The following is a 24408-nucleotide window of genomic DNA, read 5'->3' as shown; positions in this document are numbered from 1 at the left end:
TCAAGTGGCCACATGCTGCGTCCCCCTGGCAGGTTTGCTATAGAAGTGGAGCTTTCTCATGAGCAGCCACATAGCAAGAGAGTTCCAGACTTCTTTTTTCTTTTAAAGAGGAAAAGCCAAAGTTCTGGGCTTGGAATTATGTGATCTGGCCTTCCCTGGGCTCACTGTAAAGTAAGCTTAGATCACTTTAGCTCTACCTCACATGGGTCATTTTAACAATGAAGTGAAGTCCTAAAATATATGCAAAGATTTTGAAAAGAAGAAAGAATTAGCAGTAAGAAGTCATATCGTTAAGTTGAAGCCACAGCCAGGAGGGCAGTTTGAATGAAACCATGAAAAGAGAAATCAGGAGAGGTGCTGAAGCGACTCCTTGATTCTTGAATTTCGGTCCAGATCTAATCCTTCTCTTCCTGGGGAAGTTTTAAAAAGCTAATGCCATTTCTCTTACTTGAACACTAATCCCAACAGGAAGCACTATTAATTAGCTACAGCCCCATCAGTTTTGAATTTTCCTGTTGAAAAATATTCAAAATGAGGCTGCTATCAACTGTCTACTTTTCCTTTATAAATCCATTTTTTTATGACTGAATCCCTAAGATATGAAGGATTCTAACCTATCATTTCCAGTCCTTTCCTACTGGTCTGCTTGGGTACTAGCTGTATTCCACTATAAACAGAATGCCTTGTCAATCAGAAACTTTCTCTATATTCCCAAGCTGTAACTAATGGTAAAAGAGCTTTGATTTTTAACATACCCCAAATATTCCCTTTTACATTGTCCAATTGCTAGCACATCCCCTCCAACTACAAACTACATACTGATATAATAGATGAACTGTTTCAGTTTTACAAATGAGAAAACATTTCATTGCGTATTCAATTCCTAACTGGCCACCCTCACCCAAAAGAATAGAGCAAAGAAAAAAGGGGAAGGGAGAAAAAAAAAAAAGTCTTAATCACCTCCAGTATTTCAGAACTCACATTCATAGCACTGAGATCACTCTCATAAGACTCCCTTATTTTCTTCATGATCTCCTCCTCAGCCTTGCCACAAGTCTCAATGCTACCTTTGACAGTGATGGTACGCTCTGGGTTGTACAGAGTCAACTCCTGCAGTCTGTAGAGTGAAGAAAAAAACACACAAAAAAGGAGAAAAAGAGAAAGAAAGAAAAAAATTATTAGGAAAAGACTGTTAATTTCCATGTAGGCACAAATGTTGATTCCAACCCCAAGGTGGTAGCTGGTAATAGCTAGAAGCGAGTGGTCAAACGTAATAGGAATTAGCAAAGAAGCAAGAAGGGAAGAATTGTAAGATAAAGAAGGCGGCAAGAGAATGCTTCTCTTCACAGCATCCTGAAGAAAACTGGTCTCAACTGCAGCTCAGTTTTAAAGCATACTTTAAATGGTGTGCAGAGATCAACCATTTAAGTTGGAGTCACGTCTACTTGTCATTTGAAAGTGAAATGCAAGGCAACAGGATTCTCGAGGTAAGAGTCTACACAGCCGAAAGGAGCGTCAAGCAGGGCCCCGTTACACCTTTAGCTCCATTCTTACGCTCTGAAGAAAAGACTACAGCAATTCCAGACAGGACAGCACTTAATCTTTCAAATAACGTACAGTTCAGATGGAGACATCCGGTGTTAACATTTTTCCAGGGCAATGTTTGCGGGGCCATCCAACAAGGAGGAAGCACTCACCACTTTCAAAGACCGGAAGCTTAGTTGTAGCCAAGTCTTCTATAACCTACCTTAACCAACAACTTCAAACAAGAAACCAAAATCATCAGCTTTAATGGCTCAGACACGGACTAGATCATTCAGACACCATTAAGACACAATATTCAATGGGGTAAGGCAGTCATGCTGGAGATCTTAACAAGGGTTCTAGTGGAACATGACTTCCTCTTCCCACCCTCACCCCTACCCTCACCACCTTTCTGAGGTGGCCCAGGAAACAGGAGTTGGATTTGAGCCACAATGATGGAAAGGGACGTAAACAACTATGTGAAATGGGATGACGTTAGAATATTGAAAGGCATTTACTAACCAGTAAACCTCTGAATTATGCTAAATAACCTAGGTTCTTGGATGTTATCACTTATAGTTTTCAGCCTCCCTAGAAGGGTCAACTTGGATACAGTTGGGAAAACCATTTTGGCTTTCTCCAAAGGGGCCATGCTATGCCAACTTTTGCCCTCCTGCTATTTTACGTTTTCATATGTTCTCTCGCAGCTTCCTAGAGAAGCACTTCACTGAAGAAGGAAGGGCTGTCATCACAAAACAGTTTCCTCTTGCATTTTCACATCTATTTATTTTGCATAGTGCCTGGTATAGCAGATAGAATATAAGACTGGAATTGAGAATACATGAGTTCAAATCCCACATACTGGCTGTGTGACTAGAGACAAGTTGTTTAATTTCTCTGATTCTCAGACAAAAGCAGAGAGGAGTTATGATAATCCTCAGAGGAGAAGAGAGCTCTCGTAGCGAAAAAAAAAAAAAAAAAAAAAGGCAAAGGAATTGCATGGAAATGTTAGCTATTATTTTCCTCCCCTTGAACTTTACATTAAGGCAAAAAATTTCCATGTATTCCCTTCCTCCACTAATTTTTTTTTCCAAGTCCTTGATTTTCCATTTAACTTCTCTCAGGCAACCAGAACCAGAAAACTTAGTGTTATGATCAGCCCATGAAGGGCTGGAAAGAGTTTTAGTGAGCCATATAGTCTAAAAACCTCTCATTTTACTGTTGAAGAAATTTGAGATTCAGAGAGGGGAGTTTATTTGCTCAAAGTCACACAGAAGTTAAGTTGCAGACAGGATTTGAATGTAGGTCCTCAGCCTTCAAATCCAGTCTTCTTTCTACTATTGCAAGCCATGTTGCCTTAGCAATCCTCTTAACCAACATAGAAACTCAACATTTAATCCTTCTTGCTCCTCCACTGGAAATAGATGCACCACCTCCAGTGGGGGCTCCGGAAGGATATATGCTTGTGGAATGGCAGGTGATTTGGAAGAATGAGAGTGAACATATTTAAGTACATAGACAGGACAGGGGAGAATAGCAACTTAAACTGAACCGAGTCAGCTCTGCTGAATAAAATGTTAATGGTGGCTCGGGCTCCCATCGCATCCCAAGATAACCAGAGTCAGAATCTTAAGCCAGAGCAGTACTCACGGTGAGATGGTGATCTTAGTGTCAGTGTCCTGCTCGATTTTCTTCAGGTTCCTTCCTTCCTTCCCAATCAGGCGGCCAACAAAGTTGTTATGAGCCAGAATCTTCAAGGGAATTTCGTCGGTGCTGAAAGACCGAAAAACATCAGAAACTCAAGGCAGGGGGGGAGGGGAAATTTTAATAAAAAGATAATCACATCCATTCATTCAGCAAACATTTGAGTGCCTACTATGTACGAGGCATTGCACTAAGCGCGGTCCGGGATGAAATACCATGGAGGTGCCTGTTAGAAATAGAGGAATAATGTATAATTAGAGGTGATAGTACTGCACTGGGATTTAAGACTCAAGTTCCAGCCCCATTTCTAGGGCTGAAGAGCCAAGTCATGGGCAATCCCCTTCCCCTTTCTGGGACTCATTTTCCTTTGCTATAATAACAACAGTGGGCTGGACAAGGTGGCTGCTAAGGAACTTTTCCATTTCCAGCATCCTGTTATAAAGACCAAGCACCACTTTAAAAAAAAAAAAAAACAAAAAAACCCAAAAACCAATAATGATATTAATGAACAAATCCAACAACCTCATACTTTGGAAATTTTTGGCCCAAATGTTCCCTAACAGTACCATATTACAAAACCTTCAGACACAAAGAAAAGCTAATACTGCTTTCAGATACCAAGATGATGAATAATATAACATGACCTCCTCTGAAAGAAGGATTCTCACTGGGGGAAGCATCTTTACATGGAATTTTTGATAGGAAAAAATGATGCAATATCATCAGAGAACTACAGCTCTGGACTATGGCAAGACCTTGTTAAGGCAGTGCTCAATCAAATGGGCTCCTTTCCTCAAGTGTGCTCTTTACTTGGGTAAGCATTTCCAAACTATGCCCATAGTCCCCGTATTACGGTCTACATACCATCCCACAAAATCCTATATATTAGCACTTAAGGCTCTTGACCCCCATCCCTACTTCTCATAGGGGAGTGAGAACAAGTCAATCCCTTACAAACTCCAAGCTTAGATATCACAGGAAATAAAGGTCATGGGTTAGAAGAGAGAATAGAGGAACTGGAGTAATCAGCAGGTGACACTGAGTCACCAAGGACTGGCTCACAGGCAGCTATTTCTAATGTTATCAATTGCTACTTGCTCCCAGAGCATCTCCTGGATCCTAGTAAATGGATTTAATCATAGGACATGCTCTTAAGAGAATACCCTTTGAGGGAAATGGGAATAGAAAGAGTAGGAAATAAAATTTGGGCAGGAACACTGAAGCTCCTGAGCAGAATAAAGAATTTTTCTGATTCCCACATCAGTCTTTTTACTCCTATTTTTTCTGATGGTCAGCAGGCATCAAGGCCAGGGATTGAAAAGCAGAACTCAAGAGGTCAAGAAAGAAAGAAATCCAAGCCAGATTAGAGAGACATAGCTGAGCGTCTCCATCTTTCTCTCTGCATTCCTGCTCAAAATGTCTGTTGGCGATAGAGCCAGTTGGATCGTGAGGGTGCCTACTGCCTCTGGCAAGAGAGCGTTCTGCTTGGCACCTCTGCCTACCTCTCACTAGGATGGACCAGGCCAATTTGTTTTTAGAAAAATTTAATTTGGACGTTGCTGACAATCATGGGGGAAAGGGATAGGAAAGGGAAGAAAAGGCTTCATTTAGATTCCTTTTGACTACATAAAAGATCAAGCAAGACTTTTGTCACCAGTCTGCAAGAATGCCCACTTACTGTGCAGAAAGCCAAGTCATGAGCCCCAGCTATGTAACCAAAGCATAAGAAGTAGAATTAATAAGCATGTTAACAGCATGATGGCTCTACACTCTCACTGACCCCTAATTTGTAGGTCATGGAAAAGAGACCAACATTCTAGGACTGACTTCCTTTAAAAGGAGAAACCAAGGGGACCCTCAACTGATATCCCTATAAGAGGGAGAGGGGAAGAGATGTTTTGTCTTTTGCCTCAGTCATCAGGAAACATGAGAGACACAGGAATTAGGTACATCTCTTTAACTAGAGTTGGAACATCACATGAATGCCCCTGGCCCTTTTTTTTTTGAACCAAGGATCATTAATCCCATCAGAGACAGCCACAACACCCATTCCAGGGCCAACCAGGCAACTGAGAAATTCATCCAGTTCCCACAAAAGCCTCTTCAGGGCTTATCAACACCCAGAAGATTGATTGCTAATGTCAAAATTCAAGAGATTACAAACCCTGAAATGAAAAGGTACTTTTCTTCCAAGTTGCTCAAAACACTCCTAATCTCACTCCTCCCTCCCCATCTTAGAAGGGCTATCATTACCGGTACCTGATGGATGGCCTAGCATTTGGTGAATGCTGAATGACATTGCCAAAGCATTTCCAGGACTGCAGAGAACATAACATGCAAGACCGCTTGTGAACCAAATAACAACCCTGTGAAGTAGGAAGTTATCGCGAGGATCATCAGTCCCATTTTACAGATGAGGAATCGGGTTCAGAGAGTAAAAGAAACTTGCTCATGATCACACAGGGAGCATGTGTCAGAGCCAGCATTTGAAGCTAGAGGGATGGCCGAGGAGATCATTAGTGCAAGCGGTTAGAGCGTGAATCTTGACTTGGGTGGATGAGATGGGGGACCAGGAGCCAATACTGGGGCAAAATTGTGTTCGAGCTGAAGAAGGGCCCCTAGGACACACAAGTGGGCACTTCTGGGGTGCTGCGCTCAAACCAGCACACCTCAGGTTTCCAACTAAGGTAAAGGAAGAGCCAGAAAACTTTTGTGTCCCTAAGCTTAAGCTGTTGGGGGCACACATGGACACGTCACCCTTCACTCCTCAGCAGAATTCTTTTTAAGCAGACCCAAAGGGAAACACTCCTGAACCACGACCACTCAACTGGGAACCCTCTCCCCCTCCCCCCCCCCAGGCAATGCCCTTTACTCACAATTTGGTATCCTGGGCTTCCTTCTGCATGATCTCCATGATAATCTTGCAAGCAGTGGAGCAGCCTTCAGGAGAGGCGTGGATAGTAATCGGCTTCTCAGAGGCGCCTGCATTTTCCTTGCGGTGGATATCAATTCTTTCGGTGGGAATGGGAAAAAGAAGTGAGCAGAAAGTTAGCCTCCAAAGAGCTCATCTTATCGGACTGGTCTAGCCTTACAAGCCACCCCCCAATTTCTGAGTCAAACCAAGTGGGGGCAAAGAGTGGGGCAAGTCACCGCATCCCCCAAAGTGTCAACTCTTGATTATCCCCATGGGGCATCTCTCCATTTCTGGTGACTTCTTCATGTGAATCTGAATCCCAGCAGAATTTCCGTCGACAATCTACAACATTTCTGGGCCATCTCTCTGTGCTGCCCATGTGGACAGTAGGCACTCAAAGATTATAAATTTATTGTCATCATCATTTCAGCAAAATGCCAGTGGAAGAGTGGTCTGCTACCCAGAAGTCTTACAGAATCAACCAAAGGCAGACAAGAGGGAACTGGGCATTAAAGGATCATGGATTTAGAGCCAGAAAGAACTTCTGAGGCCATTTAGTCCAGCTACCACATTCTTAGGAGATGAAGAAACTGAGACCCAGAGCAGTGACGTGGACTTGCTTAAGGTCGGACAGGCTAGGAAGGTGCAGAACCAGGATTTGGACCCGGTCCCCGTCTCCAAATAGAGTGTGCTTTCCACTGTCCCGCGGTGTTCGAGCCACTGCTCTCCCCCTTTCAGGGCAGATGATCAAGAGTTGACCATGCATTTAGTGTGAACATTTCTCAGGTTATCATCAGAATGTCCCAACTCCAAGCACACGCACACACACAGAAAGGTTAAGGGGTTTATGGCCTCTGTAGCAGAAAGGACCGCTACTCAGGAGCAACACTCGGGAGCAAAGGCACAAAGAGCGTCCCTGGGCACAAGACAAGGGCTCTCAAACTTCTCCTAAGGAGCGCAAGCCCCTCCCTCCCCGCTCGGCCTTCGGGGTTCCCCAGCCCTCATGCCACACCCGCGTCTTTACCTTGGCCACATCTCTGAGAGAGTCCTTCCCACCACCACCACCACAGACAACAGCTCTCTAGGGCGTTAGGCACAGGCAGCAGCTACCATCCAAGCAGTCCCTGAAAAGCCTGGGGGGGGGGGCATGAAAGGAGGGTGCCCCTGCCCTCACAGGGGCACGGCAAGGGAAGGGGTGGGGAGTGGCTGAAGGACAAAGGCGCCGGCTGCAAAAGTCTCCCAACTCTAAAGGCCTGGGTCACATAAACAGAGCCAGGCAAGACCTCAGAACTCTGCTCGAGCCGCCTCCTTTTCCAGATGGGAAAGAGAGACCCAGCGCAATCAGCTCACCCGGCATCACACGGTGAGCAAGGGCAGCGGAGACCCGGGCCAGGGCGCCAGACCCGGTCCTTCTGCTGTGGCCCACGGCCTCCCTCAGCTGCCTCCTTTGTCCCCATTTGGATCTCCCTTTAGCCAAAGCGGGGAGGGGAGCTTGGCCAAGTCAAGCTCTTGGGCTGCCCTTGGAGCTTCTGCTCAGAAATCTCCCCTGTGAGGGGACGAGGGCATTGCATCCGGTTCCCTTCTCACACACTGGGTCGGGCCCTGGAGAGGTGGCTACGTTTGCAAACAGACTCTCTTCCACCTCATAACACTTGAGCACAATTGGAACGGGAGCTGGAAAACTGACAAGCCATGGCTCCATTTTATCCCCACAGGCACTACATCGACTGGGGGAGCCAACTGCCTTAATCTGCCCTTCTTCTCTGGGGCTGGCCATGTTTGGGCAGGCTCTTCCAAGCCAGCTTGGATCCTAGCATAGTGCAGGCCGTGCCCTTTTGGGAATAATGGAATGACGCCTCAGAGGCAGTCCACACCTGCACCCTGCCTCCCCGCCAAAAACCCAGAAGCCACCAGGGTCATCTCGGCAACAGCACAGCAGCAAATGCAAACCACAGCTCTGTCACTGGTTTTCTCTCATTGAACAAGATGGCCAACTGGGGCTACACGCAGAGAGAGAATCTTGCCTACAACGCTGGGAAGGAAGAAGCCCTGGATAGGGTCCAGTAGGATCCCTATTCCCATTGCTTCCATTGTTCTCCAGAGCCACTTTTTCCCAAATATTCCTCATCTGGGAAGAGATGCCAACGGTCCCCTTTCTGTCTATCCCCATCCCCATCCGTTTTGCTCCATTAGCAATTAAACATCAGATCGCTTGGGGGAGGAGAGAATGTTCCTCTGCTGATTAGGGCAGCCCTCTGAGGCCACTTCAGAAAGTGTGCCCATCAAATAATGATTAGTTTCTGTAGCCAGAGGTAATTAAATCCACTGGCAAGGATCAGCGGAGCATTCGATGGAACAAGCCCACCACCTCCTCTTGGGCTCTATCACCCAGCTTCCTGCCCCCCATAGCATGTACTGCCAAGAAATTCCTACCACAGAATTAAAAACATGGAGGACCAGAAGCCACAGCTCTGCCCCATTGGGCAAGTCAACGAATGACCTGACAAGAAATACCCAAATTTGCACGGGGTGAAGAGGGGGAAACCAGCTAGAAAGTGACTATGGTGAATTAAGAGATGCAGTGAGCTCTAAAAAATAAAGCTGGATGAGAGTGGGAGTGGGGAAAGGAAGAGATAACAAATGGGTCAAGAGGCTCATGGAACCCCAGAGAAGCGTTAGGGCTTAGCTAAGCTCTTGGGTTACAGGCTCCTGCCCCTCCCAGACCAGGCCTCCTTTCTACTCCATTCTGGCCATCAGTAAGCAGCATCCCGAGCTACTTGAGTCTGCACACAGGCAAAGCATTCTCACCTTCTGCAAAAAAACATTTCGGGGGGGAAGGTCCTCTTCCTAGCAGCCCTCTCACCAACTTCTGACTCCACCCATCCCTCCCATTCTGCAATGGCTTCCCTCCAAGGAAATCTGTCCCCTACTCCTCCTCCAAACAGGGGCGGCAGGTTCACACTGGCCAGCGAAGCCTCATTGAAGTCCATAAAATGGGGCATTCATTGTGTGTGCCCAGCACTTCAATGTCATGAAGAGGACCGGCGGAAACTGTCTAAGGATCCCTGCCATCCTGCTCCAGAGAGCTGTGGAAGAGGGAAGCCTGCCCCACTACCAAGGACAGCTACTTTTCCCCTGCTACACTTTATTGGCCAGAAGGCAGCTGGATGCATCCAGTCAGCATCAAGTATGGGAGCAGGGAAGGAGAGGGAGGACGCTGGAAGTTTTCCTTTTGTAGCAAAGACGCCTATGAAGAGCCCCGGAGAGCTCGCCGGAAAAATCTGCTCACTTCCAGTTTTCAATATAACAGAACATTTCGTGAACTTGAATGTTTTAAGGATTAATAGCATCTAGCCCCCTGGCACCTTTGGGTCCAGGGCCTCCAGCTGGCCAGCACAACGCTCCCCCAACCCTGACCTTCCAGAGTTATTAAACAAGTCCTAGGTGGGTTTCCTTGAAAATATGCTGGGGGTAGGGCACAGAATGTCTCTAAAATTATTTCCCCAACTTCTCTCTTCCCCAGGACTTTACATCTCTTATACATACCAAATAATATCTTCATATGAAACCATGTTATATAGAATTAAGCAAGTGAGAGATGTAAAGGAGAGCTAAAATATATTATATATAATTTGATTTTCCTGCCTCTAGCACATTTCAGCTCCTCCTCTTCCTTAATTGCATGGTTTCACAATTCCTAAGTATTTTCCATTTCTAATAGTCCACCAGCTTCCAATCTGTAAGTAGCAACATGGGGACAAAGGTTGTTCTCATTGGCTTCCTCTTTGGATAAATATGAGCCACCGGATTAAGTCTAGGTTATCCACAAAGGCCAGGCCAGCCTGAAAAAGCCATTTCTAAGGCCTGCTGGAGGATAGGAATGAAGCCAAGATGTAGGTGGCAGATTGACCCCTGAGAGGTGCTACAAGACAGGAAAGACCCAAGCCTGGTCACCCCTGAAAACCCCAAGGGAAGCTAAGAAAATGCTGTGGGGGTGCCCTCTAGACTGCTGGGATCTCTCGTAGCTGCTTTACCAACAGGCTGGGGTCCAAGAGATCAGGGAGGAGGTTTTTGGGCAAGATAAGTTTTTTGTATTGGTTTCAGTTACAAGGGGAAAGGCAACTCTTCTCCAGTTCCCTTTGGGACCAAGATCAGAGGCTCCACTGAGAGACCATACTCAGAAAGAGACAGAAAGTGCTGGGGGTACTCCTTCCGCCCTCACCCACCCCCGGTGAGATTCGATGGAACACAGACAAAAAGCCTCGCGACGTCCCTGACACACCGGCCACTTACTTAGACTGGGTCTGCTTGGTGATGTTGCGAATGGTGGCGCCTTCCTTCCCAATGATGGCTCCAACGAACTGAGTGGGGACCAGCATGCGGAGAGGAATGTCGTTCTGGTGGTTCTGCCCCGCGGCCCCTCCGGGGGACCCCTGCCTCTGGGGTCCCCTGTGACCGTAACCACGGCGGGTCGGCATGACTGGAGAGTGCGGCATGGGCAGGTCGGCCAGCTCATCCGGGATGTAGGCAACTTTCAGGGTGTACCCCTCCAGCTGAAAGCCGTTCAGCTTCTCGATCGCACTGCCACACAAACAAATGGACACGGGGCGGAGGGGCGAACGAAAGGAGAGAAAGCAAGCCGTAGGTTAAGTTTAATGGCTAAAGACCAAAAAACTTAAGTTTTTTTATTGCAAAATTTTACAGAAGACAAACTCCAAGCTTGAGATTTTATTTTTATTCATTTAAACAGAGCAAAACGGGGTAGAGGGAGAACCAATACCTAAGGAGAAACACACAGAGATGCTTTATTCCAAGTGATTCAAAAGTGGGGGTCGTTTCCTCTACCAAAGCAGCTGACAAATCCTCTAATCTTTAGTGAAATGATGTCATCAGTCACAGAGACTGGAATATTGAGCCCCTGTCAATAAGCTAGGCTGAAGTGATCTTGGGAGGAGTTGCAGTTTCCATCCCTGGGCCCTGTATCAAAGGCGTTGCTAGCACCTTTTGTATTATAACTGGCCTAGGTTGAGAGAACCCAACAGAAGAATAAAGAGCAATTTTGGCACCGGGGATAAGCAGGGCAGAACAAACTATCCAATTAACTTTGTGATCTGTGATGTAAAAATAATATGTTCATTAACGGGGATTAGTTTCTGTCCTGGAGGTACATTTGGTTTCAACTAAAATCATTTGTTTCTTTGCTAATGAAGTGGACATTGTTATATTCCTATTGCTTCTCAAATTGAGTGCTCAAGGTTGCCCAACTCTTGTTATGGTTCTGGAACCCAAAGCCAATCTACAAGGGGAAGAATTCAGCCTACAAGGTCAAAGATCTCCCTGAGAATTTCTTTACTTACTAACAACAAAGTGCATTAAGTAAGTAAAAAGATTGAGTCTATGTTCTAGGTGATTTCTTTTATTTCAACACCAGTTATCATCTGGGTCAATAACAGTTGAGGAGACGCCAGGAAATTAAGTCAGAAACAAGAGATTAATGTTAGTCCTGAGAGGAGCCATTGGGTATTCTGTTCCTTATTCTTACCATGACTTCTCTGCTAACTTAGAAACTTCACCTATTTGATATGATTTAGACAACTGTGAGGAGTCCCAAGAAACCATCTCTGTATGATTTCCAAGAGGAGGAGGTTGGGACAAAAGGCAGGGAGAAGGAAGCACTTGAAGCATTGCTCATGTCTCACAACATACGTAATCACAAAAAACAGCCAACACAAAACCCCAATCGACTCTGGCCCAACATTACAACACGGCCCCAACAATGAATCCCAGCAAGACTTCATGCGATCCTCATGCAGATACATCCCGCGGTACATTTTCCTCCGTTACACCATTAAAATAAAGAGGATAGGGACCAGACCTGTGATTTCCCTGTTATAGGGAAATCCCAGGGGAGCACACGCCCTCTGCCAATGCAAATCACCACCTGCTCGCCACATTCCATCCTGAGGCTATTGCCTGGAATGGTGGGAGAGGAAGGGTCTTTCTCTAAGACCCAGAGCCAGGACAGGACAGAGGCAGAGTCCGAATCCAGAACTCCCAAGCCAGCTGTCTAGTCCCTATTCACGCTGCCTCTTTCTCCAGAACCAGATCAACACAACCAAAAACTCCAACAAAGCGTACAATTCAACTCTAAACAAAGGCGCCGATGTCTTCCTGATGACGTCTGAGGGCGTTCCGGGGGCTCAGGTCTTCCCGCTGATTCACTCTGCCGAGCTGGGCCTTGGAATTATACCAAAAGGCCCAACGGGGCAAAGTAGATCAGAGGTAAGAAGGGCGATCTCCAGGAGCAAAGCAGACTGTGGCTGAGGGTGGTGCTGGACTTACTAATCCTAGACTGCTAAATGTCACTTGGAATAAAAAGTTAAAGGGGAGGGATGGGGGGAAGAAGTGTCACTGGCATGTTAGCCCACGACGGGCAGGCACCAGAAACATGCATCTCAGAAAGCCAGGTCTTGGAAAGCAAGCAGAGAGGACATGCGTGTCCCGAAGAGCGGGGCCCCAAGACTGCCTCTTCCTTCTGCCCCCGTCACCCACGGGTGGGACGGTCTTAAGTTTCTCCTTCGGGAGCAACTGGTTCCTCTCCCCACTCAACCAGAGGCTCTCAGAGAAAATGTCCCACCTCAATTAAGGTGAATAAACAGGAGAGCCCAGAAACTAACCCGTCACTAAATGCTGTCCAAGTCCTCCAGAAGGGAGCGGGGACGGCATTTTGGACAAATTGGCCATCAGCCCCAAGTCACCATAAGCCCTCTTTGAAAGAGAGACCTGAAGAGAAAGAGCAGAGGAAGGTGCTCCTCGAGGAGGCTATGGCTTTGGCTCCACCAAAGAGAGCAAAGGTCAGGGAGCTTCTACCTCACCCTGCCCTACCCAACTCTGCAGTTGGGACTATTCGCTTCACCAGCCGTGGTCCTGAGGGCGAGTCCACTCCAAGCATGATGAGTATTTCCAAAATTACATATATGTGTGCGTGTGTGTGTGCGTGTATAGACATGCAAACACACATACACACACATAAAGATAAATATGGCTCAGATCAACTTTCGTGGGTAAAGCAGGCCTCCTGTCAGGCTAGGTGAAGGAGAAAGCATATTTATCACAAAATCACAGGATCCCAAAGCTGAAAAGGGACAACAGCAGCCGTTTTTCCAACCTGAGCCCAAAAAAGCTTCATCTCTATGACATCTCCTTCTGATCTAGGTGAGCAAACGGTTATTTCACACGTCACCTAGGACCTGTGGAGTGACAGATCTGAGCAAGGCATTGAATGCCAAGAAAATTCAGTCTCAACTGGTTAAGTTTTATGGATAATTTTTAAACATTATTGTGTGCCTGCTTTAAAAAGATTTTTTTTTCTTTTGGGGGTAGGGAAAGAAAAATCTGTTCATACTGCAGAATTATATTTGACCTCAGTTCTAAAAGCATACTGATCTGGTGTAAATAAGTATTCCGATACCAGGAACAATAAATTCCAGGGATAGGACATTGTTTCTCTCTCTCCCCTCCCAGGTACCCCCTGAAAATGCCCCAAATTCACCGAGGTTAGAAGAAGCCTCTAAATTAGAGGAGGGATCTGAGCAAGCAAGCATCAGCAATCGATAAGCTCCATAATTCCACGGTGGCCCAAAGAGGAGCATGCATGTGGCCAGCTTTAGCTGACAAGCTAAGTTTGCAGCACACCAGAGTCATAGACTGAGGCTGAATTTCTGAATGGGAAGAAAATGGCTGAAACTCAAGCTTTGCAAGCCTAATGTTCCGTTAGGTTACTTAGTGTTCTGTTAAGTGTTAAGTTTTTTAGCAAGATTTGCTGCTAGGCCCAAGGAATGTTAGTAGTCAGCTCTTTAGGAAAATCATGTGACTTTTCCAAGCACAATCATGTTAATCAGATCATTGACAGATATATGAAATAATATGACATCCGGGGTTAGACTTTCATTGGTCAACACAGCAGATACTGAAAACGTCCTTCACATTTACCACCTCACTTGATCCCCACAACAACCCTGTGAGGTAGGTATTCCAGCTAACTGTCCATTAGCAAGGGTGGTTATCCACATGGGAGATTATCCAATTTGCAATGCCCCCAGTTCCCTGCTCTTGGATGCTTTTACTGCACAAGTTAGAAGGGAAGTTACCCATTTTGCTTTTTTTTGAAGTTCTGCTAAAAGGTGGAATTTTTTTAAGCACCTTTCTGAACAAAAAGGGATCTAAGAACTCATCAAGTAAAGTCCCTTCAGTAAGGAAAATGGGCACCAAATGAAATGATTAAGTTTAGAGAGCGAAAAGTTGGATGACTTGAGTGAAATAACCAAACTTCTATCTCCAGTACTTGAAGGTTTTTTGTATACATCTTGGGAAAATTTTAAATGAAAAGGGCAGAATGACAATTTAAGATCCTTCCATGTTATATGCTATGAGCCACCAAGCCAATACACAATGAGCTGGAACCTAACCACATGTTAGAAAGGGCAATGGCACCTTTCTCTTCGAGAAGCTGTTACTGTCCAGTCATTTATATAGTTTGACATGTCCTCCATTTTTACATTAGTAAAAAACAAGCAAAGAATTCAAAGACAACGTCTCATTTGAGCACTAAAAATCAGAAGCAGGCTTGGAAGCCTGCTGTCTCCTCCTCTATCCCCTCCACCCTCAGTCCCTGGTGGGCTCTTACTGCTTCTTTTTTGTTTTCTTTTTCAGTTCTCAGGAATCTGCTAAATTGGTCCCTACTGGAGTTCATCTTATTTTATCAGACTTTTTTCTTGAAATTATAAAAGATTATTTTGCATTTCGGTATCATCTACATAAGTCAAGAAGACCCTATCAATTCCTTATCTAAGATATTAATAAAAACTCTAGTTAATATGGAGGACATCACAGAGAGTCATCTTAGAGATTGATGACTCCTCATTTGCACTGAATCTAGAGACAGCTGCTCACTTCCATAACAGTGGTCAGCCAGGTCCACATGCTCTGAGTCACTGACAGTAATATTAGGCAGGGACCTTCCTGAAATGGGCTCCCATCAATCAACTGCTCCCCATCTGGGTTCCTCTCACCCCCAGAGATGGAAATTAGAGGTGCATCATTTTTCCTCCACTGAGAGATGTGGGACATTGTCTTTCCTCTGAGATATTTGATTAGTGGTCTTCAAATCCTGCTATATAGCATAAAAGCAAATGTTGGAAGGTTGTCTCCCCAGCCCCCCTTATGGAAAAGAAGGACTTTTCTTCTCTCCTTTTCTAGTCAACAGGGACCTCTCTAAGGCAATGTCAGAAGAAGGCCTCCTGACCCTATGATATGAGTCATCACTTCTTAAGTATGAAAAAATATTTGACTCTTTTCTTTTCTCCTTATAACATGGCTTCCCAGTCATGGGATTATGGATTTTGAGCTGAGAGCGCCTTTAAAAGGCAGATAAGCTAGTTAAATCCCCTCCCTTCACAGGTAAAGAGCTTCACAAGGCATTGAAGATGTAAAAATACCTCAAAAAAAGCTCACAATCTATTGGGAGAAATATAAACTATACCAGGTAATCTGAGAGAAAAAAAGGCCTCACTCTGCAGGAGGAAAACGTGACCTGAATTCTAAAGGAGCAAAGGATATTTTGTAGAGACCTGTTCTTGACTTTCCTTATAGCAGCTCTAAAGTGAAAAAGACTTTCAGTTTGCCTTCTTCCTGTCTCTGTTATGCATTCCCCTTCCTATTTACTAGAGAGATTTTCCCTGAAGATACCCAAAGGGGATGGGGCAGGACCAGTTTACTCCATTTTGAAAATCAGATTTAGAGGTAAAAGAGACTTGAGGAGTAACTTTTTTTTTTAATCAATGAGGAAACTGAAGTTCAAAGAAGCAAGATAAGTGTCTTCAAAGTCAAAAAGGTCATCAACATTGGCACTTATTTTCCAAATTTAGCCTTCCCACTCTGATATCTGATGGACAACAATGTCCATCTGGCTCCATTACCTCTTTCTCTGCTATTTTGCTATTTGTTGTGCTGGCTCTTTAGAGCTAGAAGGTTGGCCAACAGTCTTGTCTTTCTGCACAGCAGGACAGTGCCTCCCTTTCTAGTGACCTGTGTCTAGATCAGTAAGGTTTTCCTAATCTATAGGCCATGGAGGCACGGGAGGGTGGGATCTTAGCCTTCCTGGTAGGTTAAGCCTCAATCTCTAGTTCAAGCCTGTCAAGGGAGCAGTCACTTGTAACACAACTACCAGTTGCTGATCTTTGTTTTGTGTCAACTGAACCTCATGAGTGCCTGTTTTCCTGGATATGATTACATTAATTCCAGACAACCCAGCACATCTCTGAGGGGAGCCTCAATAGTAGTTTTCTAGGTTTGACCACAATCATAAATTTAGAGCTGGAACCACCTCATATCCCAGAGGATCTCACATCAACAATAACAAATCCATCTGTCAATGTTTCTGCTCGTTCCATTGGATCTTAGACCTGTATAACTATAATTTATACATCTGTCTGACTGAAGTGGAAGGGATGAGGGAAAAGAAAAAATGTGGTTTATCTGTGGAATTTGGGGATAAAGACATTTCAATTCATAGAACAAATCTTCCTGCCAAAAATACATGCAACTATTTCTTAAACTAAGAGAAACTCAATAAAATGACAGGTTTCCAATCAGTATTTATCATTGTTAAAGTCAAAAGTTCTGATAGAATTTAACAAAGAATAAATCATACATTTTGTAAAATATACATCCATATATATATACAATATCCATATATATACACTTACATATCCATATTAAATATATATACATACATATATATATAAACACAAATAAAATATATGCAACACTACTGTCCTAATGATGCCAGTTAAAAAAGACAGAGGAGCTCCTCATAAGTTCAGCTGGCTATACTTTGGCCCACAGTGTAAGTCTATGGTCCAACATCTCTGAAATCTCAAGGAATGATCCAGTCACATTTTTCACAGTTAAAGACAATGTGATCAACGTGAACTGATATCTGCACCCATGAGCTTTCAGGAAAAAGCTGGGTATTGGCAGAGGGCAGCCTCCATGTCATTCAACATCGTCATCCTTGGCACCCATCTCCCTCCCTTCCTTCTCCCCCATTGCCCACCCCCAGATATTAATGGTGTAACTAGAGCAAAATAATTTTATTAAAATTAGTAAACCAAGTGAAAAATGAAGTGGTACAGAATACTTACAGTCTGGCCTGCTCCTTGCAGCTGTAGGTAACATTGACCACAGCAGTCTCAGTATCAGTGTTTACTAGAGAATAAGAAAAATACATAAGAACAATCAAATTAAATTTTCCTCCTACTGTCATTCTTTGATCAATTTGAAATCAAATGAGTTTAAGAGATACACACCTTGCTCACAATTCTCCACTGACCCATACTGAGCCAAAACACTGTCCAGCACCTAGGAAGAAGAAAAGACAACAATAGAGATTGGTTAACCACTGGGTACTTCTTTGAGTTGTTAGAAAAGATAGGAATATGTTTTTAATTGCAAAGCAAATTATGCTGGCCAAGAGCCAAAAGATTAATTTGGGTCTTTGATCTAAAGAATTATAGGAAGGACACCATGAGAGAATACATGTTTCTCTGTGTCTTGTACATCCCTGGATCTCTGGCTTCAAATCCATTTCATGCTGGCTAATCTAGGAGCAACCACAGTGTGGCAGCTTTATGGAAGTTCAGCTGCCTTGTTTCTAGGGGTGAGGAAGAAAGGAGGCTACATTTTCACACAGATACTCACATGTAAACGTTTTTTCCTGGCATATAGTTATGTGAAAAAGGAGCTTGAAGAAGCTAAATTCAATATTATCTTTTTATTTAAAAAGAAACTAAGAAAAAAAAAGTTCGTCTTTAAGAGGAAAAAAAACTTCCTTTCTGAACAAAGGGACAGATATAACTTACTAACTCTAGAGAAGATTAAACTGAGATAACAAATAGAGATACCAAAGGACCCTGGGTTAAGATACAAGATGGGTACTAGAGAAAAAGGCGAAAAATTCTCCCTAAGAGGTAATATTCTCTTTTGCATTCAATACATGGTTACAGTAAATAAAAGAGGGAACTGTAGTTGCCTTCTGGAGTGTCTCTAAGACTGTGAGTCTCAGAATCTGACATCCACATAGCTCTAAGGTTCCAGTCTTCTACCTATAGACTTGAATACTTTGACCTGAACAAAGGTTCTGAATTCAGAATCTGGAGCAGATCCTGCCAAGAATACAGGCCCCTTCTATCTCCTCCTAGTATAGTAAGATTTTCTCTCCCTTCTTTTGTGAATTTTTGTAAAATTTAGATTAATTTTTAAATTTTCATAAACATTTTTTCTCTTTCCCTACAATTAAGGAAAAGGAAAAAAGAAAAATACAACCCTCTTTGTATAAAATTGTTTAGCTCTAGTTAATATTACTGATGTGCTGCTAAAATTGAAATTTTTAAAAATCAGTCATTTTTTTTTTTAGACAGAAGCTATTTATTATAAGATAGGTAAATATTTTCTCCACAGCTAGTTGTCTAACTCTCTAAACTTCTCTTTATTCTCCTGAGAAATTGAATATAAGGAGAGGAACTTCAATCCTACTAAACTCTAAGCAGAGACCATCCTTCTATGAGTAGATAGTTCCCCTACCACTAAGTTTATTTTTATCCCTTAGGCTTCTACTGACAAGATAGAGGTGCATTTCCATGATAAAACCTTCTGATTTCAAGACACATCAAATACATGCATGCAGGAGAAAGCAATAAGGAATAGATAAACATATTGTGATCCGTAACTAGAATGAAATATTTCTGTGCCATGGGAAAGGAATATAATGAATCTAAAGAAACATGAAGAGACTTGTGTGAATTGATGCTAAATGAACTAAGCGGAAAGAAGAAAACTATACCCAATAACAACAGGGCAAATATAAAAGGTCAACAACAACGAGATTCCCATGAAAAGGGTCTAGTGATGTGTTCTGTTATGTTCCCTGGTTCTTCAGCTGCCATTCCAAGGCAAAAATTCTTATAAAAAATTCAAAGTTTCTTCTAAGGACATTTATCTTCTATGTTATCTCCTAATTGTTTATTTAATAGTCCCTTTTTAAGGCTGTTGGTGACCAATGTGAATTCAGTATCTTGAATTTTTCAAAGTAAAGCTGAATTTTATCAAGTTATCGATTTATAGAAAAGACACTATTTGTCAATTTCCACATGGTCAAATTTCCTTGGGGGATGGGGTGGAGGCTGAGAACACCTGGACAGCAATAACTGGGAGCAAAGGCAAAATTACTTGTAGGGTTCATTACACTTTCATGTTTTATCTGAGATCACAACTACTGTTAAAAGTATTAAATAACAGAGTTTACTTCGGACTTTGACAAAAAAAAAAAAATCTAGAGCAGCAACTTACTGAGTTTGGTATTGTTTACCTAACTCTCCCTCTCTTTGTAGCCTGACCACACATGTGGTCTGCACTGTAATAGGCCGCAAAACTGATCACGGAGGCAGCCCGGAGGCAGACCAGCCTCGACAAACAGGCAACCCTAGAGGGTCTCAACTCAAAATGGAGAGAATGAGTCTCCCTACAAAGCAAAGCCCATTAAAAAGCTCAATGCAGTTCTTTATGCAGTAGATTATATTTAAGAAAAAAGTTTGGATAGGAAAAACAAAAAAACAATCTAAATTTTAAAAATATAAATGCAACAATACTAACATTTATTTCATGCTTTAAAGACAGCTGTGCTCTTTCCTACAAAAACAAACAAAAAAGACAATAAACAACAATCAAAGGTCACTCTTCACTGCCCTTTATTAGAACAGCAGGAAATGTCCATCAAAAATCCTATCATGTTAATGCTTGAAATCACCAACTTTGATGGGAAGAAACCAGATTATTCATCAGGTTTTTGTCTGATCTCTTATTTTGTGGGTTTTTTTTTTTTTAAACAACAAAAGGGGCTTATTCCACTTAAATTAATTCATTTTAGAGTTCTTTATTTTGTTAAGGGGGGGGAGGGGAGCACATAGGGGAAACACAGAATCTTAAATGTTTCCTGAAAGCAATTGGTTCATTCATTAAGAATTGTCTTCTCTGATAGTCAGAGAATTGCAGAAAATGAATAACTCTTTCTGAAATGAGCTACAATTGTTGCCAAATGCCACTGACAGAAGTAAAGTCTTCCTAATTCTCCGACTAAAAGCTTTCATAGATCACCTTAATTTTACCAAACTGACACTGCACAACTTGTTTCACTAAACTAATCTAGTTTTTAAAAAATGGAACCCGAATTGTAAAAATCTCAAGAAGCAGAAATACACAGTGTGAAGGAAGGGGAAAGATCCATTCAGAGGCTCTTCATTTTATTTATATTCATCGCACATTTTATAAACCAAGGGATAATGAATGCCGTCATTTCCCAAACTGTCCTGTGGATGAAAGACTTGTAGTCCTTCAACAACAATTAAGAGTTACAGTCTTTAAATGAAATGGGCACAGGAAATTGTACAACTTCTCCTTTGAAGCCAGAGATGGAGTACAGAAGGGCTCTTCTAGGAAGCTTTGGGATTTGTCTGGATAGGATCTGCCATAGGAGACAGTGCCAGATTTTATGTTCCATGTTACCCCAGTTCACTTAAACTGCTAGAACAACTTATTTCTGGTGACCATCAGGGACTCTTTTTAAAAAATTATTAAAAGGGATTAATTTCTACAGAAAAAAGTAAATTAAGGTCACAGAAACTTAAAATTGAACTCCAACCTCTTCCTACAGATGAAGAAACTGAGATAAAGAAAAAACTCAAGTTATTTATCCAAGGTTAGCTAGTTGATGAAGGGCTAGAAGAAACCAGGATTTTCTGATTCCTGGAGAACAGGAATCTTTCCACTAATTTGCTTATTATCTGTATCACATGAATCTGGCCTCTGCCCTCTTTGCCTGTGACTGCTCTCTCCACACCCCTAGTCAATAAATTATTTTCTACATTCTTGAAAAAAATCCCACTTCATACTTGTCTGTCTTACAGGAACTGATCCTTGGCCTCCTCACACCCACATCAGAAGCTCCAGCAAAGGTACAGGACCTTCCCCTAACTTCTCTGGCTTTTAGCTTCCTCATCTACAAAAGGAGGGAGTCGGATACAACAGACTCCAAAGGTCTCTTTCAGTGTCAAATATTGTCCTGGGTGAAAATGCCCATTAGATGGAAGCCCAGAGAACCCCCTGATCATACACATCCTCCTTTGTGATAGACAATGTCTCTTCCAGGCTAACTCTAAATGTCTCTAAGGGGCTGGAGACATGCACGGGATCTCAGAATCATGGAATGTTAGTTGGAAAGGATCTCAGTGGGCAGTTCTTTCATCTCTATTTTCTAAAGTAGGAAACAATCCAGAGACTCCCACAGAGCCCAAATCCTAGGCTTTTTCCATACAATGGTGTGGCTATGAGTCAAGGATCAGTGATATTTTTTAGGCACCCAGCTCTAAGTAGGAAAGAGGTGGCAGCTGAGAGCCAATCCTCAACCCTGTTCTCCTCCCAGGGGCCCCCTCTACCAAAGCCAACAAAAAGAGCACAGTTTTGCTATTGAGATAGTTCTAGGATGTCTATCACCAAGCTAGTTCCAGCCTGTACTGCCTTTCTCCAGATGGCACCAGTGCCAGGAGTGGTCCTCGGTGCCTCCTTCATCCTTTAGCCTCCAAATGTGCATAGCTGATCCCTTCCCTTCTTCTTCCCCTTTGCCCTACAGCATTCTCCAGCTTTGGATAATCTGTAACCCTTCCTTGACAAGGATATGGCTGAACTCCAAATTACATGGGTGTGGGGGGAGAGAAGTTCCTAAAAACTTGTGTAAACTGGGGTCTAATAACTAGAGACATTCAATTGCTGCTCAGCACAGCTGGGGTGGGGGAGGGACAGAGAAAAGACTAGGAATTGAGAAGAGAATGTTTAAAAAAAAAAAAAGTAAATGGAGAAGCTGGATCAGAAGGAAAGGGACCTGGAAAATCAGAATTAAGGAAGTCTACTGTAAAAAAGATTCCCTACCCCACCCTCCCCATCATTTAGGAATTTGGGTAAACAAACTTTTTTTGAAAATCCAGAAAGGGGAGATAGCCACCGAGCCCAGAGAATGCCCTCTTGCCCATCCTAAGTCCCCTTTAGACCCAATCACACTTTGATCAGAGGTTGACTGGAGTGAGAATTTTGACGGGGATGGGAAGTTACTTTGAGAGCCTGACACCCCTTTGAGAAAAGCAAATCTAAATGGGGACACAGAATTTAACCAGTCCCAAAGAGCAAGAAGAGAGGGTGCAGAAATAGAGGTGGCAAGGATCACCACCTACAAGGTCCTACTGAAAATCCTCTCTCCTGCTGCAACCAAGTCCAGCTGAAGTCTGATGGCATCATATAAACGCTGTCAGGTTGGCAGCCATGTCCCTGGGACCCCACTTGCAAGGAGCTGCTGGGAGTGTATCAAGCCCTAGAAGTCTGTGTTTACCTTTGTTTTTCTTTCATCCTCCCAACCAATGTGCAGTCCATGCCCACGGTGGGGGAAGAAAGACAGACTGGGTAATCCCACTGCTCTCTCTCCGGCTATGGGGAGCTCAACACCAGAAAACTCCTTTCTCACTGGAACCAGCCTTCAGCATTAGGAAAGATATCACTGATTGGGAATGAGAGGAAAAATCAACCTATCGAAGCACTGGAAAATAGGGTTTTCTTGAAGCTCCAGCTACCTATCAGATCGGAGGCCTCCCCCACCAAGGAATCTTGGGCTACCTGTAAATTTATTAGCTCCTTTGTGCTGGAAGGAGAGAAATGAAAAGGCCAAGAGAAGCGCCCTCTCCCCCAATGTGGCCAGCTGGAAAGCACTGGTTTGGGTTTCTTTTCTTGCTTAGGGCTCCCTTCTCCCAGATTAAAAAAAAAAAGGATTAATTACAGAGAGAAAAAATACAGATCAGGATCCGGAGGACCATTTGGTTTCGGCAACAATGATTAGGAGCCTACAGGCTGAAGACGCCAGCAATACTGTAGCCAGAAGGCCCGCCCCTTCTAGGGCCATACAGACTTTTCTGAGCCAGACCTCGCCTACATACTAACATGGAAGGCTGTGCAAACATCTAAAATGTCACCCTGCCTGCAGCACAAAATGGAGAACTTCACCTGGTGGCCACAAGGGCGACTAACAGGCCGAGAAGTGGTTTTCTTTCCCCTGAAACATCGACATCCATTTCCTTGTTACTTTTGTCTTCAGTCCTCCCTGCTCGAGCCAGTCCTAGAGCAGGATTTGAGCTGCCCCCAACTGGGATGAATCACCCCAGGGGCTCGGGATGGCTTAAGCATCCCAAGGATGGGGCCATTCCGGCACTTTGCAAAAGGAAGGAGAAAGTAGGGAGGCAGGCTCCAGGGCAAATCTGCTCTCCACGCCAACACCACTGTGTAGGTCCCCTTCCTCTCCACCCAATCCCAGTAAGTAAAATGGGGAAGAAGAATTCCCTCTCCCTCCTTAATGATTTTAGCCAGGATGTTAGCAGCTTTCTAATCTCAGGGAGAAATCCAATGGTTACACAGCACAGAGCCATTTTAACCAGGAGAAAGTGGAAATGAAACATGCCCCAGCATTTGCATACAAAGGCCCAGGTCAGTAAACTTAATTTCAAGCTCCAGGGCTTAGGAGGCAGGGTGGGAAAGGGAGAGGCTTCTGGCAGGCCCTCGTACTCCTTACCCAAGACAATGACCCCAGCCCTGCAGCACACATGGCTAACTAGCTGCTCTCAGGGTTCAGGAGATGAGGACGATTTGTCTTTCTTTTCCTTGCCTCCTTGCAGGGTCAGATTTCTGCACCAGCTCCCCCAACTCCAATAACATCTCAGAGTGAGTCTTAGAAAACACCTCCAAGATTTTTTATACTGTCTTTAAAAATGATCTTCCCACTTTCCTGCGTTTACTCCAGCCCCTCAACAGGGAAGGCTACAAGGGAGGCTGATTCAGGGTTCTCACATCAAGGTTTTAGGTACTTTTGGTATATTTGAGAGAATATAAAGGAGATATGGCATTTCAACATTTTCTTCTCATTCCTCACAAAATAAAGGATCAAATAAATATACTCCCTTAAGGGTAACCTTTATTCTTAAAAACTTGAATACAGGGAGAAATTTTGGTGATGTTGAAACAAAATATGTCAATAAAATTTTGTTTAAAAAATTGGGGTAGTTCAACAATGAGATGATCCAAACCAGTTCCAATTGTTTAGTGATGGAGAGAGCCATCTA

At 43.6% G+C, this 24408-nt stretch overlaps 1 protein-coding gene across 9 annotated transcripts in view; it reads right to left on the bottom strand.

Moving 5' to 3' along the window:
* Positions 1-24408, bottom strand: part of IGF2BP3 (insulin like growth factor 2 mRNA binding protein 3) — a 102701-nt gene that overhangs the window by 20300 nt on the left and 57993 nt on the right. For 2 of the 9 annotated variants that reach the window (XM_031940611.1, XM_031940616.1), the window contains 8 exons: positions 17512-17563; positions 17347-17410; positions 10436-10723; positions 6105-6239; positions 3401-3454; positions 3175-3297; positions 1748-1759; positions 961-1117 (listed from right to left, as the gene is read on the bottom strand). In XM_031940611.1, coding sequence (XP_031796471.1) covers positions 961-1117; positions 1748-1759; positions 3175-3297; positions 3401-3454; positions 6105-6239; positions 10436-10723; positions 17347-17410; positions 17512-17563 — 885 coding nt within the window. The remainder of the gene's footprint in view (positions 1-960; positions 1118-1747; positions 1760-3174; positions 3298-3400; positions 3455-6104; positions 6240-10435; positions 10724-17346; positions 17411-17511; positions 17564-24408) is intronic. The other 7 variants (XM_031940617.1, XM_023505251.2, XM_031940613.1 and 4 more) reach the window with 6 other exon arrangements.

The sequence above is a fragment of the Sarcophilus harrisii genome, chromosome 5, assembly GCF_902635505.1.
Source record: "Sarcophilus harrisii chromosome 5, mSarHar1.11, whole genome shotgun sequence".
Lineage (NCBI taxonomy): Eukaryota > Metazoa > Chordata > Mammalia > Dasyuromorphia > Dasyuridae > Sarcophilus > Sarcophilus harrisii.
This window is presented reverse-complemented; position numbering and strand designations above follow the sequence as displayed.